The sequence below is a fragment of the Perca fluviatilis genome, chromosome 19 (genome assembly GCF_010015445.1).
Source record: "Perca fluviatilis chromosome 19, GENO_Pfluv_1.0, whole genome shotgun sequence".
NCBI classification, from domain to species: domain Eukaryota; kingdom Metazoa; phylum Chordata; class Actinopteri; order Perciformes; family Percidae; genus Perca; species Perca fluviatilis.
In genome coordinates, this window is record NC_053130.1 from 10,746,519 (window position 1) to 10,767,094 (window position 20,576).

General features: G+C 41.4%; 1 protein-coding gene across 39 annotated transcripts in view; it reads left to right on the forward strand.

Annotated features, from left to right (window-relative positions):
* camk2g2 (calcium/calmodulin-dependent protein kinase (CaM kinase) II gamma 2) overlaps positions 1-18,613 on the forward strand; it is a 63,878-nt gene extending 45,265 nt beyond the window's left edge. For 4 of the 39 annotated variants that reach the window (XM_039784052.1, XM_039784054.1, XM_039784057.1 and 1 more), the window contains 9 exons: positions 921-1,001; positions 5,094-5,138; positions 6,735-6,789; positions 10,066-10,164; positions 10,532-10,657; positions 11,926-12,001; positions 12,213-12,307; positions 14,312-14,563; positions 16,604-18,613. In XM_039784052.1, the coding sequence (XP_039639986.1) occupies positions 921-1,001; positions 5,094-5,138; positions 6,735-6,789; positions 10,066-10,164; positions 10,532-10,657; positions 11,926-12,001; positions 12,213-12,307; positions 14,312-14,544 (810 nt within the window). In that variant the 3' untranslated portion in view covers positions 14,545-14,563; positions 16,604-18,613. The remainder of the gene's footprint in view (positions 1-920; positions 1,002-5,093; positions 5,139-6,734; positions 6,790-10,065; positions 10,165-10,531; positions 10,658-11,925; positions 12,002-12,212; positions 12,308-14,311; positions 14,564-16,603) is intronic. The other 35 variants (XM_039784075.1, XM_039784093.1, XM_039784091.1 and 32 more) reach the window with 21 other exon arrangements.
* The last annotated feature ends 1,963 nt before the right edge of the window (positions 18,614-20,576 follow it).

Here is a 20,576-nt window from a genome sequence, read left to right on the forward strand (position 1 = left end):
CTCTCCCTCTACCTGTAAATAAAAAGGCTGTCTTGGTCACCTGCAGATAATCAACACAGTTGAACTAGATACAGGTCAGGACTGATATACTGACGAAGTGCTGTGTATCTGTAGTAATAAAGTAAAAATACATTTTAATTTTATTTTTACATACCTTCACGCACACACACATACACTATTCTCCACAATTAGAGAGAAACCTGTCATCAAGGCCTTTCACTGCATGCACAGACTTGGACTGGTTATCATTATTATAAACGTATTTTCTGACTCAGTTACGCATATTTTGGCTGTGCTTCTGCCAGAAATGGTTCACCGATTTATGGTGCTTCTTTTAGATGCAAACTTGTGATTTCTCTTTTAATCCCAGCAGATGTTGATTTACCTATTTTTAAAAGTGCTGGGGAAAATACTTAAAATCCAATCTGAAAATATGTTCATTGTTTTAAAAATGCATGTGCTGATTAACTGTTCTGTATTTTTACTTTTTTAATGTTGTGACATGTCTGCAAAAGTTGTAGACATTAAATGCAGGCATAACCCAGGACGCTACACATAAAGAATCCTTCAATCACTCAATACACAGCTTTATAATAGAAAAATTATTTGCGTCAGTTAAACAAGTTAGGAAGCGAGTACACTCACATTGTTGTTGGAGCATAACACTTAATCTAATTCTACTAGTTCCTGATGATCAAAAGAAAAGATTATTTGGAATCTACGTGCTTCCATTTAGCATTGAACCCCAATCCCAGATTGTGCGGTTTTAAATCCTACACACTTACAATATGTTGAATGTTTATATTGGCCGTGCAATGGTTCTATTCCTGTTTTCCACCTGAGATTCCCATCAGCTGGTTTATGGTTTAGGCCCAGTGGGAGCAGCAGGAGTCATTCTGTGTTGTGTTTCTTTGCCCCAGTCGCAGGGAACCAACAGTAAAAACAGTGTAGTAAGCAGCGGCAGCACCAAAGACAGCAGCATGTCATCCTCAGCACCAATGGTACCTCATCTCTATTTGGTTTCTCTCACATTGCTTTTTTATGGCATAATTTCATTGTTTCCATCTTTTAAATGTTTAGTTCTGTCTCCTCCTCATCTTTTTGTGTCACACCCCATATTTAGTGAAATCTTTTCTGTACTTGGTCCTCTCCCTCGTCCTTTATCCTCTGCCTCTTTGCTTCTGTTTTGAACACAAACTGTGATGTTGGAAGTGGATTTGATGACTTTAAAATTAAACCACTGAGTGTCTCTCCTGGCTTGTGTTTTACCCAGACCTCCTTCAGACATGCTCCTATTTATATTTACTCAGTGCATTGCACTGACATGTAGACAAATGACTTTCATTTTTTGGTACAAAAGCAGACAACACTTTAATCACATTCTGCTCAGCCATATCCCAGTGACTCCTTGTTGATGTTTTTCTTTTTAAGAAGAACAGGTTTATGGCAATTTCTCAGAAAGCAGAGCTCAAAAAAGTTTAAACCTTTGCATTAAAAGAATGTCTTTTACAAATTTCTCTTCAATATGTGAATTGTAAATGATGAGGACTTCTGGGTAAAGCAGGAGCTGGAGTGGACGGGTATCAGAGAGATATTGTATGAGGATGCAGCCCCTGTGTTCATACTGTACATGTAATGGGATTAAGCCATGTATATACAACATACAATATAACTTAAAGAAGGCTTTCCCCAGGTTTCAAATATGGCAGCAAGAAAAAACATCTCAACTTAATGAAAGCCAAACCTCTCCTCTTATCAGTCAGTGCATCAGTAAAGTCTACTGTGTCGCCAGTTGCTTTTTAAAACCTGAAATGACTGTTTGGTCCAGCTCTATGGAAAATGAGAGAGGCCAGCACCCTCAGAAAACAAGAGGGCGAAGCCTTTGACCTCTGCCTGCCCCAACCACCCCCTGCAGCAGGGACAGAAGGGTGGCTTTTCTGCAACAGCAGTGAAGGTAAAACACAGGGCTGCAAAGCCACAGAGACAAGCTGCTGGTCAACAGACTAGCCAGCAGTCTCAGTCAGACAATCCCAAGCCGTGGGGGAAACACTTCTTCGCTGCTGTGGCAGCAAGGAGTCGCCCCTCCCACCACGGAGAGGGGAAAAAGAAGCGTCCAGACCCCCCCAGCTTCTCTCTCCACCCCTCCTACAAAGAGGAGGAAGGTTGTAGAGGTTTGTGGTTCAGGGGCCCTAGTGTTTCACAGTTCTCCAGGGGCCCCATCTCAGTTTCTCTCCCAGAAAGTATCCCACTGTCACCAAGCACTTCCACCATGTTCAAAAAGGCAACAAATAAAGCCTGCATTCTCGCATCCAGCCACAGAGCCATGGGCGAAATGCTCCCCTCAAAACAAAATAAAACACAAAATAAAACTGAGCCAATGTCAGGGCCCCTTAATCCCTGCAGGGGGAGCGCATGCTCCTCCCAGGGCAGAACGCTCCCTCCAGGCCGTTGAAGTGACGTCACTGCAGTGTGACTCCAGGAGCCCCCTCTCTGCCAGACACACAAGGTGCTCTGTCGTTCAATCCACCCAGGGAGATTGGTTTGTGACGATAGATCTTTCAGATGCACGTTTCCACATCGCCATTTATCCCATTCGGACTGTTGTTGGCGCCGAGGGTGTTCACCAGGTGTGTGGAGGCAGCGCTGTCTCCGTTAAGGAACAGCGCTATCAGAATATTTCCGTACATAGGCGACTATCTGGTCTGCTCCCACTCATGGGAGCAGGCAATCAGAGATTCCACTACGGTGATAAATCATCTCAGGGATTTGGGGTTCAACATAAACTGGGCAAAGAGCCGAGTAGAACCCGCGCAATGTCCGGAATATTTGGGTCTCAAAATAAACTCCCTCTCCTACCTCATCACGCTATGGGAGGGGAGATTAGCGTCTCTGGTACAATGTCTTCAATGTTCAGCAAAGCTGTTAGGGAGAACAGTGAATGGCACATGGAACCGGAGGTTAGCCCAGGCTCACATAAATGTCTTGGAGCTTATGGCGGTGTTTCTGGCTCTGAAACATTTTCTGCACATTCTCCACGGCCGTCATGTTTTAGTGAAAACAGACAATTCCACTGTGTTTGCGTACATCAACCGCCAGGGCGGCACTCGCTCACTGCAGTTGCACAAGTTCGCTCGCACAGTGATTTTGTGGAGCAGCACGAGACTGCTGTCTCTTCGAGCAACCCGCGTGCCAGGCGTTCTCAACAGGGGTGCAGATATCCTTTCACGGGGGAATCCTCTGTACGGAGAGTGGACTCTCCACCCACAGATGGTAGCACAGATCTGGCAGAGATACAGTCAGGTAGCCGTAGATCTCTTTGCCTCACAGGAAAACATGCAGTGTCCAATGTTCTTCTCTCTGTCAGGCATCAATGCACCGCTGGGTGTGGATTCTCTAGCCTACCCATGGCCGAACGTGCCACTCTATGCATCCCCCCCCCCCTCAGTCTGTCGTTTTATGAAAGGGGCACGCCGTAAGCTCCCAGTTTCCAGGCCCCTGGTTCCTCTGTGGGATTTGTCGGTCGTGTTGGACGCCCTCTCTCATCACCCATTTGAGTCTAAGGAGGCAATAGGGATGAAGTTTGTCTCTCTTAAAACAGCTTTGCTCTTGGCTTTAACCACTGCAAAGCAACTTAAATGCTTGGTCTATTCGCCCTACATGTCTGCAGTTTGCCCCAGGGCTCTCTAAAGTCTGTTTGCGGCCCAACCCAGCCTTTGGGCCTAAGGTGGTGGAGTCAGCATACAGGTGTCCCTCAGTGGAGCTCTTGGCTTTTCACTCACCTCCTTTCTCCTCAGGAGAGAAGCAAATAATTCACATGTTAAGCCCTGTCTGGGCTCTGCACATCAGAAAAGTGGACCAGCTGTTCGTGTCCTGGGGTACTTCCCATAAGGGCAAGCCATTGTCCCGCCAGAGGCTGTCCCACTGGATTGTGGAGGCCATATCATTGGCCTATGAGTGTAAAGGTTGGCAGGCCCCCCAGGGCCTGAGAGCTCATTCCACAAGGGACATGGCTACTTCATGGGCCCTTTTCAGGGGTGTGTTCAGTGAAGGAAATTTATGCAGCGGCAAGCTGGGCTACGCCTCACACTTTTTTGAGGTTTTACAGGCTGGATGTTTCCGGTCTGTCCTTGGCACAGGCTGTGCTGGAGGCTACGCCGCCGGCGTCAGTGTGACTCTCGGTTCAATATGATTTTCTTCAGGAGATTCATGCAGTCCGGTGGTGGTCTATATCTCCCATAGTGAAACACCGAACGAAGTTAGAAAAATAACTTTTAGGTTCCTAAACGTAACCCCGGATTCTTTGATGAGTGAGGTGTTTCACCAACACGTCCCTCCTTGCAGAGCCACGGAAAGAAACCTATCTGGAATGATTTGTAAGTAGCTGGTCGACTGTAATTATATGAGGGGGGCGTGGCCCTAGCACAGTTCGACCTGTCTGTCACAGACAGACATGGTGTCATCGGAGCTTCCACTGTTGGTCACGCCGAGGCGATTCCCATAGTGAAACACCTCACTCTGTTATCAAAGAACCGGGGTTACGTTAAGTAACCTAAAGTTATAGCATTTTTCAAACTATTCTGCTAAAGAGAGAACAGCTTATGAACTGGGATAGTAACATTCTTTGTAACTTCCAATTGGATATTGAAGCAAAATGCATTTCAACACTGTTAAATAACTTCCAGGTGACATAAATGGGGCATAAGATCTGCACTTACTTACATGCACATACAGTCTATCATAGAAACCCTCCTTCTCAGGCTGGCTGGTGGTGTGTTTACCTGTTCACTGCTGTTTTCATGCATTTGGAGACTCTAAAATGATTCTGTGAACACAATGCTGGGGACAGACTGACACTGAGCACCTTGAAATCTACAGCCATCTATTTAATCACCATAAATGCTCCACAGCCTCTGTACTGTAGCTACTGTGCTTGTTTTGGCGTGCGCACATGTGTCTGTCTGTCGTCACTCAATTCGTTGGTATTCCCTGGCATCTTCCCTGGTGCACCCACGCATCCGCACCCCAACCCCCACCCCCACCCCCACCTACACATTTTCTCCCTGCATGGTAAAGTGTCTCCTACCTCCCCCCAGGAAGCCCAGACAACTGTTGTACACAACCCAGCTGATGGCACCAAGGTAAGGCCCTCCTCCCACCACAAGCCACTAACACCCACAGGTAACTCGTGGAGGATTTTCTCTAAATATACTCCATACATTGCTGTCAATACAACTGTAATGACTCTCTACGCTTCTTTGTGCACATAATGTGAGCTGGCTTCTGTCAGCATGTTTCATTATGTCTACTCCTGTTTACCAGAAGGGAGTTGAGTCGAATCCTGTGAACTCTCTAAATCTGGAAGCAGATTAGTACAGATCCTTCTTGTAGTGAGACTAGCTGACATTTTAATCAATGTGAAGGTGCACTATTATGGATCCACTGGAATAAATGTAGAGTGTCAGTGTTTTATTGTAATCAAATATTAAATAAAAAAAACACCATACTGCTTATCCAGGTCTCAAATGAACTGGGATAACAAAAAGTTAATTGTAAAGATTAGAATACATGTATTAATTCATTTATAGATATAACAAGGAAATAGAATTACTAATTGGCAAATTTAATGATATGTTAATTATAATATGTTTTTGTTTGTTTTTACCTTGAGTTTATTAAAGTGCTCATATTATGCTTTTTGGCTTTTTCCCTTTCCTCTATTGTGTTATATATCTTTTTTGTGCACGTTATAGGTTTACAAAGTGAAAAAGCCCAAAGTCCACCCCAAAGGGACCATCTCCAACAGAAAACACTGTTCACAAACTGCTCCAAACAGCTCTATTGTAGTCCAGCCTTTACTTCCGTGACGAACGTGCGTCACTTTGTAACACACGTTATAATGCTCGCCTAGCTGCTAGCGTGGCACGCCCTCATACACTGCTTCTGATTTGGGTAATAGTCCTTACCTAGCTACTGCATATGTGCGACTCCCAACAAAGATGGAACAGAAGTGAGATGCCTCACTCTGTAGCTAAAACAGAGCTCAACACATGGGGTGAAAAAAGAGGAGCTGCAGCAATGTGTAGTACAAAAAAAATATGGTGTTTTTTGAAAATTAAACCATGTAAACCTATTCTGATATAACCTCTAAATACAATTATATAAATATTCTGGTTTTACCCTTCAGGTCTATACAGCATCACAGCTAATTTAAAATGTATAAAAGAGAAAATCCTACATGTACAGTCTTTAACAGCAGCACATGCACACTGACAACTATATACTATATCAACTACTCATGTCAGACTTTTTATTAAACATGGAACCAACTTCCATGCTGCTTGTGCAGTTATGTTGGTGTACAAGCTTGCAAATTGACACTTTGCTCACAAAGGCTTGCTTCCTCTTGAGGAGCAGTTACGCACCGACATGCACTGTTACAATCAGTCACACAATTTCAAATTGCTCATACCCTTTGCTGCTCATATATGTGTGGCTCTCTGCACTTCTCCTCGCTGCTGTCCTAGCTGGTTTGTGCTCCTGGGAGGGAGTTGTCCACCCGTCCATCTGTCCGTCACGTTGTCTATGTGTCCGTATGGGCGAAGTGTGCAAAGCTTTCCAACCCTGTTTCACTTGCACATTAAAACATTATTTGTCTTGCTATTTCCCTTTTCTCCCCTCATCCATCTTTCTCTTTTTCCAACTCCTTTCTCTTTCCATCTCTCTCTGTGTGACAGGGCTCCACAGAGAGCTGTAATAACGCAGAAGAGGAGGAGATGAAAGGTAGGAAAGGTACTTGTCCAACTTTCACCTACTCTGCATGCCTTTTTTGTTCACTTAATGTGTTGTTAAAGTTTTGTCACTGTGCTTAACTCCAGATCAGAAAATATTACAATATCTAGGGTAGTTGAGGCTTGGAGATCAAGTAAGTTTAGTAGACAAATGCCTTTGAGCATCACAGGAAAGACAAATGTGAGGGGAAGAGTTGGATGTAAACACTGTGCATGTATGGGGACTGATTATAGTGCTGCCATGCCAAAGGATATACTTTTGCTCTTGTCTCCATTTACATCCTATTCAATTGCTCCAGAGTCAAACGTCAAACCTGTTTTGCCTCATTTTCATTGTGGAGTGCGTGCATCATATACACATGCCACTTTCGCCTTTAATTAGTCGCCTTTAGCTCGGGGATAACCCTTCACTGCTTTCAGGTGAATAAAGTAGGACAGAGCTACCTCCAGAAGAGAGTTAATCCAGTTACTTAAGGTAGTTTTCTCTGGGTTTACCGGCACTGATCTTATAGTGGATCATCTCTGACATGCAATCAAGAGGCTGCTCTGTGTTTCTGTCAGGTTGAATGCACTTAATTATTTTAAGTTGCTTTGGATAAAATAATATGATAAAAGAATGTGATGTAATTTATGTAAGTGAAGTTACCTCTAACACAAAGGTGAACACAGGAAATGTCACTAAGATGAAGCACAGAAGAAAGCGACCTGAATGTCATTCTGTGACTGCATACCAACAATTCTGCAACTCACAGGTTTTTATGCAGCCTGTTGCACCAGCTGTTAAGTGTAAATGGACACAAACTACTAAACTGTAACTAGTTAGTTTCACATTAAACTCAATTTGTTGCAGCATCTCTGCTTACGCTACAACATAACTAAATAAACCAAACCTTGTCGTAAAGAGTGACGTTTCATCTGCAGCACTCTGCAATCAAGCAATAAATTTGGAATTAATGCATTTAAAAAAAAAAAAAAAAAAAAAAAATCAATGTTTTGCAGTCCTATATTCCAAATAACGGGGAATACTTAACTTTTAACACCTGGTTCTCTTTGACTAATCAACAACATTGAAGTTAAAATGTACAGTATGTGTATGGGATAGTAGCTCTTTGGTTCCACAATGGAGCAATAGTAAGTTCAAGTGGTTTAAACTAAATGGTACACATTTTAAGTTATATCTAAACTCCTAAATCAAATTAACTTGTATGGTGAAACCTGTTTTCAATCCCACACTACTTTCAAACTAAACTACAGTACATTTGAACAAAGCGAGTGCAACAGATTGCTGATCTCCATGTGACGTTGATGCTCGTGCTTAAAGCTTCTTGGAAGTTATTCAGTTTGGAGCGACCTGAGAGGTTTACCTTGTCCTGCTTATTTTTTTCTTACTTTCTGGTGTCTGAATCAGCTGGTTTTTACTATTTCTGTCTGTGTGTGTGGAATTGGTTGCTCTTGGGTATCAGTGTGCCCTCTTTAGTGTGTTGTAATAAGTACTAGACTGTAGGGGTGGTACGGTTCACAAAACCCACAGTTCGGTTCGTATCACGGTTTTAGGGTCACGGTTTTCGGTTCTGTACGGTTCTTGTTATTTTTTCTTTTAATCTTTAACACTCCAGCAATATACTTCAGCATATGATATATATATATAGCTTAATTATCCACAATGTAGGCTACAGTATTACATAATTATATAGTTATATCATGTAATCATGCACAAACTGAATTTGACTTGACTTTAAGCACATTATTGGGACCATCTCTGAGGAAAGCTAGGTGAGATGTTGATACAGCAAGAGGGAAGACATTGATGATTTCAACATGATTTTAACTTATTTGGCAACAAAAGGAGAATGTGTATTGCCATCTACAGGAACTTATGTGCCATTTTAGCACATGAAGATTGAAATATTACAGAATATCAATTGAAATGACTTTTCATTTATCAAACTGCCAACTTCAGTGTAGCTCTTACAAAAATGTATCCTTTAAAAGAAAAAGAGGAACTCTTAAAGCTCCGTCTTTTGCAGTTTACATTGTTATTTCCTATCCTGGCCTGGGCTGGGACACACAGTCATACGGTTTGATAAAGTACTTATTGGACTTATCATTGCACTTACAATAACGAGCGTAGCTGTCAGGTCCTCCTGTACGTCACATCTCCGTTTTTTCTGCGATTTTCTGCATCCACCGTGTTTGTGTGTGTGCGTGCATCAGTTGCGGGGAGAACTGAGCAGCCCCGCCCGCTGCAGAGACCCGACAGGATCTAAACTGCAGCCGCTTCAGCGACTTTAGAGTGAAAAAAATGTTACAGTAGGTTAAAATGTATACAGGTTGGCCTGAAATGTTTTGCACGGTCTTTCGCTGTACGTTTTGTTGGTAACTTGTACGAACCTCTTATTTCGGGTGAAAAGGAAACACGCTGTCTGAGGTCACATACGGGCACCTGACGGGCACGAGGCTACATTGCGCATGCGTCGAACCGTGCGGCACACACCGAACCGGACAAGCGGCGGGCGCGGTTCGGATGTTTTTTCATGAACCGTACCACCCCTAGTAGACTGTCATGTTGAAAAATGTGGTCAATGAATTGAGTAATTGGTGGATGGAAAATAATCAACAATAATTATTTTTTTATGAACAATTTTTAATTGTTTTTATATTAATAAACATACAGAACAGACAAACACAATTGAACAAGAAATCAGCAATAATTTTGATAATTTGAAGCAAACATCTAGTCTCAGATCTCAGGGGTTTGTGGCTTTTCTTTATTTTTATGTAAATTAATAATAATATAAGAATAATTTTGGATTTTGCTCAGACAAAACAACAAGCAATTTGAAGATGTCTCATCAAGCTGTGGGAGTTTGTGATTAGGGCTGCAATCAACAATTGATTACATTGTCGATTAATCTGCTGATCATTTTCTCAATCGTTTTGTCTGTATAATGTCAGAATAAATTTCCCACAGCCCAAGGAGATGTTTTGAAATGTCTTGTTGTAGTTGGTCAGCCGCAGTCCAAAACCCAAAGATACTCCGTTTACTATCATAAATTACAGAAAAGCAGCAAACCTTCACATTTGAAAAAGCTGGTACTATCAAATCTTTGGTATGTTAGATTAATATATTATCAAAATAGTTACAGCATAAACAATTGATTAAATGATAAACTATTGATAGATTCAGTTATAAAGAATTAGTACGAGATTGTATAAACATCCTCCAAGGCTCCCTGTCAGTGTGCTTGTATTTGTGTTTGTCTTGGGATGGGGGCAGTGGCTGCCTCTGAGTCTACTGGTACAGACAGTGCCGTTTTAAGCCAGTGCAGCCCTACAGAGGAACAGACCCTGTCTCCTCACTGCGCACCACCCACGTGTAAGTCGGCAGCAGTTTACCTGATTCAACTCTTAGCCCTGACCTTTGTGTCCTGACCTTTCTTCAACAAACAAATCTACCCTACAAGCAAGCTAAGACATTTTGCCATTTAAAAAGGCTCCTTCTCTTCCCACCAACTTACTGCACCAGTTCCCCTCTGCCCTCCTGTGCTGCCACCTACTGGCACCCAGGCCTGCCTGCAAGCTACTGTTCCCCCTCTACGCTGAGTGTCTGAAGTCTAATTTCCTACAATAACTTTTTCATATACTTGGTACAGAATTAACTGTTTTAAATGCCATGTAAATACTTATATACATGGCGTCTCAGCTTTGCTAAATATAACTTTATTTCACTGGGATGCCTGCAGCTGGTCCCCTGCAGGAGGCTGCTAGCAGCCCCAGTGTCCCTCAGACCAGTCCAGCTCAGAGCTCCTGTCCTGAACCAGAGTCCGCTCTGTCACCCCACGCAGGCATCGGCCGCAACCTGCAGCAGAGTAAGTGCCAGGCAGGTTGTGCAGTGCTTATGCAAAGGCTCCTGAAGCAGTGTTCATACCATTTGTTCTACCTTTCCGTGCCACCTTATGGCAGAAGGTGTGAGGACTTATGAACACAGAGATACATGCAGGTGTGAAGGATTTGCTAGCTGGCTTTTCTGGCTCAGCAGCTGCATGTGCACAGTGTATGCATGCAGTATGTGCTTTTCTGGTGTGATGTTTTACAAATGAATTAATGCCACATTCTCTGAATTTGGATTTGGATGTAATGGTTGTGGGTTTGTGTGTGAACAGAGAAAGAATTTTGTCTTTCACTGTGTTTGAGTTGACTGTTCATCTTAGTTGAAGTCATTTCAACCATTTGTTAGGGCATATTTTGACCTGTGATATCTTTAAAATGCTTTATTGCACTTAACTCAACCTGATTTCTGACCAGACGTTACAGACACCTTCCTTTCAGGAAGTTAGCGGCAAAAGTTTCACTGTTTGCATGTATACAGTTTGTGGTGACATTCTCATAAGTAATAAGTTTACTTTTCGAGGGTTTAATGAACAGAATGACGTAAATGACGTAAATGACGTAAATGAAAAAAAAGTGATGACTTTGACATAATCTTGTAAAAAACATGATCTGATTGTTTTAAAAAATTTAAAATAAATTCAAAGTATTCATACTGTCTGCCGTATGATAAATCTAATGTTATTACATTGAATATTTTTTAATATTTTTAAATGAGTGATCTTTTTTCTTTTGTTGAGCGTAGCTGCTCGGGAACGCAAAAATTAATATCAATGTAAACTGATTTAATAATGCCAAATCTAAGCATAATATCAGTTGATGGACACTGACAAACCTCACTCTGATCATTGGGGACAATACAACTCCTGCCTAAAGGTTGTGTCCAAATGTGAGTGATGGTTTGCAGAAAACGGAAATGAGATGATTTATCACCCAAAAAGTGTTGCTTGTGGCCCAACAAACAGATTTGATCTGGTTCTATAAAGACTGAACTGCAGATTACATGATATTTTTGTGAAGACTATTAGGCATTTTTTATTTAGTTATCTTTGGTGTATGTTATATGTAACATGTTTTATGTCTCCAGTTCCTGACTTTAAATGTCACTGTTATTCCCAGAGGCGGTTCCCAGAACTTATTTCAAATGTCAGAGGTTTCACAAAGCGGTATTTGTATGTTGAACTTCCAAATTATCTTTAACCTCTTCTGGTTGTCTTCCCTCTATTTCTTTCTATCTCTATGTTTTCAGCTCGTAAACAGGAGATAATAAAGATGACAGAGCAGTTGATTGAAGCTATCAACAATGGGGATTTTGAGGCTTACACGTAAGTTTACATAACGTAAACAATACAAGTCATTATCTTTCAAGTGCCCTTTTGAGGCTCCGATTTTTGCCTTGAGAGTATTTTTGTCACTATATTTTCCTGTGAAATGCATACATTACCTGTCATGTACTCTGCAGTATTTAGTCCTCCACATTCTTCACTGCAGGATAAATTCTTAAGGTTATCTCTGGTTGTGTTTCTCCTCTGACAGGAGAATCTGTGACCCTGGACTGACTTCTTTTGAGCCAGAGGCTCTTGGAAACCTGGTGGAGGGCATGGACTTCCACAAGTTCTACTTTGAGAACCGTAAGTTGCCCAGTGTTGTAACGCAGTCTTCATCGATTTACTGTAGTGCTTGATTGGTCTCTTTGAATCTAGTAGAACTATAGTATTACTTTGTAATATCCTAAATTGTGCTGTGTTTACATCCATGTTTGCTAGCTTGCGGTCTTATTCACTGCTCACATTGCTACGTTTCTTAGGAGTATTTCCGGCACCAACTCCCAATCAGTGGAATAGCGTTAAACCATCTGTGGGACTGTATCCTTGTGCACATGTACGATACAAACAAAACAGGGAGATAATGTCTCTGCCTACAAGAATTAACAATGTGAAACTTAGTGGTGAAATACAGTTCACCATTATAGAAGACTAAGAAAATATAGCAAATATTCATGTTTGAGAAGCTGGACCCTGTGAGTTTGGGGCATTTTTGCTTAAAAAAACGTATCGACTATCTTAATTATTGCAGATTAATTGACTAATCATTGCATCTGTTCTTTTATCCCTTTAGAAATCTTTGGTATAAATGTATCAGAGTGGCAGGAATATAAACCTCTTAAAGCCTGCAGTGTGTTCACCTTTAGAAACGTGTATTGTAGGATCAAAAAGAGAGAGATTCCAGCACTTCCAGACACACCTACTGTCATGCTGAATTTTGGAGGAAATGTGTGTAAAATGATAAGTGAGATATGATGAAACATGAAAATGTCCTCAGGGCTCTAGAGTGTAACCAATTTGGTCGCAAATGCGACCAAAATTTGTAAGGGTGCGACTAAGATTTTTCCTAGGTCGCACCGGTGCACCTAACGTCCTCGCATCCGCTGCCTCTCCACTAACGAAGCGATGTCGTTTATATGGATATGGTTTAATGTTGCGTTACATGACCCATTCCTTCTGGAAAGCCGTGCCTGTGTTTGGTCGCTCCTCTTACTCTTCGCGCAGCCCCGCCCCCATTCACTCACACACGGCTCCCCTGAAACATGGAGAGACACAGCGCCGCCGGTCCACATGCTGACATTCGTCTACAGTTTTAATTGTTATTAACACAGCTGTATATTGTTAAGTATGAGAGGGAAACCTGTATTGGTACCAGTGTTTCCGCTGGTAACTCTCTGTTATTGCGGCCGCCACGGCGAAAAACACATTAGAAGTTATTAAATGCAACTAACTTCAGTTCGTTGAGAGACGGAGCCTGCTGGATCATAGTTCATAAAAATGCAGCGCAGTGACGATACAGACATTTCATAGCCTACACAAGACTGGTGTAACGCCGCTGATGAGTCAGCCGTCACTCTCTGAGTAGCATATGCTTCAGTCCATCGCACTCCCCCTGTCTTTCGGTCGTTTATTTTTTTTTTTTTTTTTTTAAGATTTCGGCCTTTATTTTGATAGGAAAGCTGAAGACATGAAAGAGGGGAGAGAGGGGGTGGATGACATGTAGGAAAGGGCCGCAGGTCGGAGTCAAACCTCTATATTTACCAACTGAGCTATCCGGGCGTCCTCTTTCTTTTTTAATCAGTCTGTTATTGTTGTTGAAAACAAGTGAAGTAGCTTTCTCAGATATATATATATTTATTTATTTTTTTTTTATATATCCTAGGCTATTTATTTTAGATAACTTTCATTAACATGTGTTGCAGCTGTATATTTTTAAAATGGAAAAGGAAACCCTGTCTTTGCATTTTATTTTAATCACAATCTGTTTTAATAAAAGAGCTTGTGAAAAGTGGCTTTGACTTAAAACTGAACATTTAGCCCACTTTGTAAAAAAATACAGCTATATATCGTGTATCGCCATTCAGCGTTAACGTTAGCGTTGAAAAATTTGGGTGGACCTAAATTTTGCGCTGGTCCACCTAAATATAAAAAGTTAGGCGCACCAGTGCAACCAAGGCAAAAAGTTAGTCTGGAGCCCTGGTCCTTTTTATTCAAATACATAAATTATAAATTTACTTTCCCCTCAGTTATCTAACACTTGGCTCCTCAGCTACACATTGACACCTGACCTGCACATTTCCCTCCCCACAGTTCTGAGTAAAAACAGCAAGCCAGTGCACACCACCATCCTCAACCCCCACGTACATCTGATCGGTGACGATGCTGCCTGCATCGCCTACATCCGCCTGACGCAGTTCATGGACGGCCAGGGCCGGCCGCGCTCCTGCCAGTCGGAAGAGACGCGCGTGTGGCATCGCCGCGAGGCCAAATGGCTCAACGTGCACTTCCACTGCTCAGGAGCACCGGCTGCACCCCTGCAGTGAATTGCCAACCCAGGCCCAGGTAAGGTGATAACTCCTCACTGTTGACAGTCTGAAATGTTAACAGTTTCCTGCTGCATGTAAGGATTGTGGTAGACCAGGGGTTCTCAAAGTTTTGATGACTCTGTGCCTAATTTAGGGAGCTGGCATATACATTTTAATGACATTATGTACAATGACATTTTTATAATATACTATACAATAACTATTTAATAGCATTTTGTCACATACTATACAATAACTTCTTTGACATCTTTTATGACTTTTATAGCATTTTTATGACATACCAGAGATGTCCAAGTCTCTCATGGTTATAATGAGTGTTATATCACCTGCTGCGTTCCATCCAGGCTGCTTAGAACACTGTATATCAATAAATAAGGAATTTAAAGCATGTAATATGATATGACTCCTTTATGTATTAGCATACAGTATCAGCTTTAAATAGTTGTTTGGTATATATTTAGTATAAAAAGGCTATTGCAATATGAAAAAACAAAAAACAAGAATGCTTTACTTTCAAGTTAATAACTGTATTTTGCCTTGTAACATGAACATACAGTACAGACCAAATATTGAGGAACTAAAAAAGAAAGGACTCGCTTGTCTGTTGCTGAATCAAAATGACAGACCTTGCCTACTATTGTGCAGGCTCTGTGGGGGCATAAGATCAAACACAGAAAATGGTATACCTAACAGCACCATAATTAACATCCCATGGTATAAACTAAATAACATCACATTGTAGCTAAATGCAAAACAAAATTGCTGCCAAATGTGAAATGTAAAGTTCACAAAAATGTTAACACGCTGCAGTTAACTTCCTTATCAAGTATGTTATTTACTAAGTGTCTGGATAGCACCACCTTTAAATGCTTAAAATGTTTCACTGCTTAAACTTTCTATAAATTCTAAACTGACCAACTTAAAATGCTTATCTATCTAGTACTAAGATCTGGATGATATAGCTAACAATTTTATGTGCAACAAAACCCATCTGGAACCACATGGTTCTGAGAGAAGAACTGGATAAATGGTAACAGAATGTTACACAGGGTGTCAGGAAAATATTGTTAATTGTTGTAATTATTAGCAAGAAGAACTAACCTATTTTTCACTTACAGAGCACAACAATGTAATGTGCACTGTCTACAACTATTGACTGCTTATTAAGTACTGTAAGTCAGCACATCCCCAGACTCTCAAACCCAGTGTAACATTAACTAAATACATAATGAAATAAATAACATTCAGCTCAGACGTTTCCTAAAAATAAAGATTGTTCACCAGTCCCACATCTCGAGTCTGAAGTCTTTTGAGGACAAGTCTCAAGTCACTGTGTGTGCGACTCGAGTCAGAGTTTAAAACTCGAGTCCCCATCTCTGTGACATACAATAACTTTATGACCTAATATACTATGACATGACTTTTTCTCACATTGCTGTTACAACAGCACAAACAAAATTCCAGTCACCTGAATTTAGAGCCTTACAAGGTCAGGCACCCCCATACATCTCTGACCTGATACAGCTGCGTACGTCCTCACGTAGTCTGAGATCTACAGGTCAGAGATTTTTAGTTGCCCCCCGTACACATTTTAAAACTAGAGGGGACCGTTCGTTTCAAGCTGTGGCACCTAGGCTGTGGAACGCAATGCCTCCTTCCGTACGTTGTTTAGACTCAGTTACAAATTTTAAAACTGAGTTGAAAACTCTTCTTTTCAAAGAGGCGTTTAATTAGACTATAGTGTGGTTATGCCGGTTTTATGTGGTTTTCTGCTTAGTTTGTTTATGTACTGTAATGTATAAATGTTGTGTATCCTTCCATTTGTTGTGAAGCACTTTGTGATTTTTATCTGTGAAATGTGCTATACAAATACATTTTACTTTACTTACTTACTTACTTACTTACTTACTTACTTACTGAATTGGAGTAAGGGCAGAAATCTCACAGATGGAAATCTCAAAACCTCAACATATAAAACCTAAATCATCTGCATGGCCGTCTGCAGACCAAGGCTAAGAGAGTTTCCACACTAACCGTTGCATTCTTCCATCTCCAGCTTTGCCTGAACTCTAAAGCTGTTTGGAGCATTATTCTCCGCGGTCGGACCGGTGCCTGGATCCTGGCCGGGAAGAGGCTGCTTGGAAAGTTGTAAAAACAGAAAAGTGGGGAAAATACATATAGAAAAAAAGTTTAAAAAAAAACAGAAAAAAAAACAACCATATTTCAAAGCTTGACTGAATGACCGACCAACACCAATCCAGTCCAACTCTAGCTAGGTGATGATGGCGCTCGGCTGATGTCAGCCCCTTCTTGCAGATGGTGCATGCTTCTGGTGGCGACACAGGGGTGATGCTGTCCTGGTCCTTGTCTCCCATGGCCTTTATTTCCCCTTTGTTTGGTCTGCTGGAAAAGTATTAAACCTGTTTAAAAAAACAAAAAAATACATATATATAACAAAAAATCAAATACACTTCACATACAGTACATAGTGAACACCGAACTGGGGGCGACAAGTATAATATCTGAAAAGATTAGATTTTTTTGTTTAGTCTTGAGAGAGCAGCAGAACGTCTACTTTTAATAGAAGTATTGTTTTACAGTTCACAGCTGAGGGTTGGATTTATGGGAACGGGAGCAACAAATATCTACTTGCTGTAATATCAGAATTTAACATCCAAGTTTAAGTGTCAGGTTTGAGCATCTGTACACAGTTTTTTTTTTAAGGGGTTTAGAAATGATTCGTTACTGAAGGGACCTTTTTAATTTTGTGTTTTTCTATTGTGTTCAGCTGTTTTTTTGTGTACATGTGTTTCAAAGTATTGTTTTGAAAAAAGAATTGTCATTTTTAATCAAAAGGGGTATTTTATTTAATAGAATTGTGTATAAATAGATATTTATATGGGAGTAAGGGGAAACATGTACTTTCAGGGTGTAGGGAGGGGATTTGAGCATGAATGGGTATTTTGTTTCTGTTTTGAGGTCCTGGGGTGTATATAAAAACTACTCACACACCATGCATGCACGCACGCACGCATGCGCACACACACGCACACACACACACATTTAAGGTCCCTGTGCTCCAGCCATTAGGGTTGAACCTCTCTTGAGCTTTAGACACAACAAACGTCCAGGCCAGCTCATCCTGAAGTTGCAGAGGGCCTCCATCTGTCTGCCCTGCGGTGTTTGGAGACAAACACTGAGAGGCGCCATGGGTCAAAGTCTAAAGCTCCTCACATGTCTGAACTACCTAATCTGAAAGCACAGACGCACTCTCACACTAGGGCTGCACGATATTAGTAAAATATCTAATTGCGATTATTTTGACTGATATTGCGATTGCAATACGATTCATGATATTGGAGAGATTGATCGTTTTTGAATCATTCTCATTTTCTTTTTTTAAAAGGATTTGAGGATCTGTACCAAACAGATTTTATTTTTTTTAGTCTGTAGGATACGATTTGTAGGCACCACAATACTTTATTTTAAAAATGGTTTGACACATATTTTGCCTTTAACAAATATTGCGCCCCCCCTGCGATTTGGATATTGCACTAGTTCATATTGCGATTTCAATAAAATTGCGATTAATTGTGCAGCCCTATCTCATGCCAACTTTTTACCTTTCTTTCATCTGTTCTTGTGTATTTGTGATGTGAAGCGTGACATATTTGAAATATCTAATGGCCTGTACTGTTTTTGCAGCCACTTACGGCTCAATGCTGTTGTGCTCGCTCTTCTAAGGGAGTGAACCTTTCTGCAACTTCAGGTTACGCTCACCAAAATCCTTCCCGCCCACCCTACCTCTACCCCTCTTACTTCCATCATTCCTGCCTCTTACTGTATACTCTCCACATCCTTCGCTAACCAGCCCCATTACTGTCCTAGTAGCGCCACGTCGTGTTATGATGATTATGATGATGATGTCACCCTTATGCCTGTCTCTTGTTCTGATTGTGTTCTTGAAATTTGTGTGTTGTCCGTCTTGGCTTGCTGTACTTCTGTGTGAAAGCATGTTAAAAAGGTAATGCAGCCGAGGGATTGGACAAAAAAAAAAAAAAAAAGGCATAATGGGAAAAGGGCTATGCTGGCTGGAGGGCTGTGGGACCTTCGCTGATGGCCATCAATGGCTTTGGTACCTTTTGTCACAGTTTCTGTAGTAAATGTTGTAGTTGTTAGTGTTTTGATGTTTTTATCAGTTGTTTTTACCAGAACTATAAAAGAAAGAAAAAAGAAATTAGGGGTTGAAATTAATTGAGGCGGAGACTGCCACAACCCTTTTTTTTTACTGCCCATTTCCCTCTCACACACACACACCGAATGCTGAAATATTAAGACAAAACACTTAATACACACCTGTGCTAACTATATTGTAGCTCACAACATCATATAAGCACATGAGATCAAACATTTTCCATTAAAACACAATATATCTCGTCAGTGGTTAAACTTTGCAGCACTTTTTTCACCTTGACTTTGTGACCTTGTACCAGCGGAGGGGTGTCCGGACTCTAGGCTACGCTTCTCCACAGTAACTCGTGCTCTACTTAGCTCTGTTGCTGGTTGTCATGATGATGCTTCAAATCATCATCACCGTGTCTTTGAACGCACACGGACAGTCAAGTAGATTTAATAAGAAAAAGGAAAAAAGTTAATCATATGCGAGACCCATCCTACTGTATCAACCGCCTGTGCTTCTTTCTGAGTGCTGTGACATATCTGACATGCCATGAAAACTGTGTCCCACCCCCCCCACACACACACACACACACACTTTTTGCACCATGACGACGATGCGTTGTGAAACCATTACTGAAACTATGTGATGCTTTTTATGGCTCCAAGTAGATCTGTTTGTGCTCTGGCCACAGGCCCAGTTGTTTGTTGATGCCACCAATCTGACAAGATGCTTTTCTTTTCATTATGTATTTCCACACAATCATGAGGATGTTTTAAATGGAAAAATAAGATGCAGTTAAAACTTTACAGGTTTTCTAAAAGGGGGGGGGGGGAACTGATCTAAGGGAATAACCAGCTGCATAGTCAAGTTTGCCGAAGTATTTGGACAGTTGGATCAAGTTCAAATTTGATCGATTGATATGAAGACAAACAAAAAAGATCTTCACTGCAGACATTTTGACATGTAGCAGGAAAAGCCCAGTTATAAACAATGACATTGTTAAAGGCTGCATCCCCTTCAGTTCTGCTAGTTCCAGGGTCCTGGTATTGCTCTCGAGTTAATGGAACAGAGCCATCAATATTAGTTACACCCGTGCTTTTCTTGCCATGACACTAGATTCAGAATGGACAGATTTTACCTTAAAGGAACACACCGACTTATTGGGAATTTAGCTTATTCACCGTAACCCCCAGAGTAAGACAAGTCGATACATACCCTTCTCATCTCCGTGCGTGCTGTAACGCTGTCTGACGGCTACAGCAGCATCAGGCCAGCAGAACAGGCAGGTGAATGGTTCCAGTAATCCTGCTGCTCCGAATAAGTGACAAAATAACTCCAACATGTTCCTATTTACATGTTGTGATTTGTAGAGTCACAGTGTGTACAAAAAACAACGTAACATGAGACACAGACATCTTCTAACCGTAAACAAACCGGGAACTATATTCACAGGCGGAAGAATATAGTGCTTGGGCGGAGTGATATGCTCGCAGCAAGCCTGTCTGAGAATATAGTTCCCGGTTTGTTTACGGTTAGAAGATGGCTGTGTCTCATGTTACGTTGTTTTTTGTACACGCTGTGACTCTACAAATCACAACATGGAAATAGGAACATGGTGTTCATTTGTCACAATTCGAGCAGTAGGCTAGTTGGAACCAATTACCTGCAGGATCTGTGCTAGGCTAAGCTAATGCTGGAGCCGTCAGACAGCGTTACAGCACGCACGGAGATGAGAAGGGTATGTATCGACTTGTCTTACTCTGGGGGTTACGGTGAATAAGCTAAATTCCCAATAAGTCGGCGTGTTCCTTTAAGAATTAGGCAGCTGGTGCAGTGAGCCCACTCATAC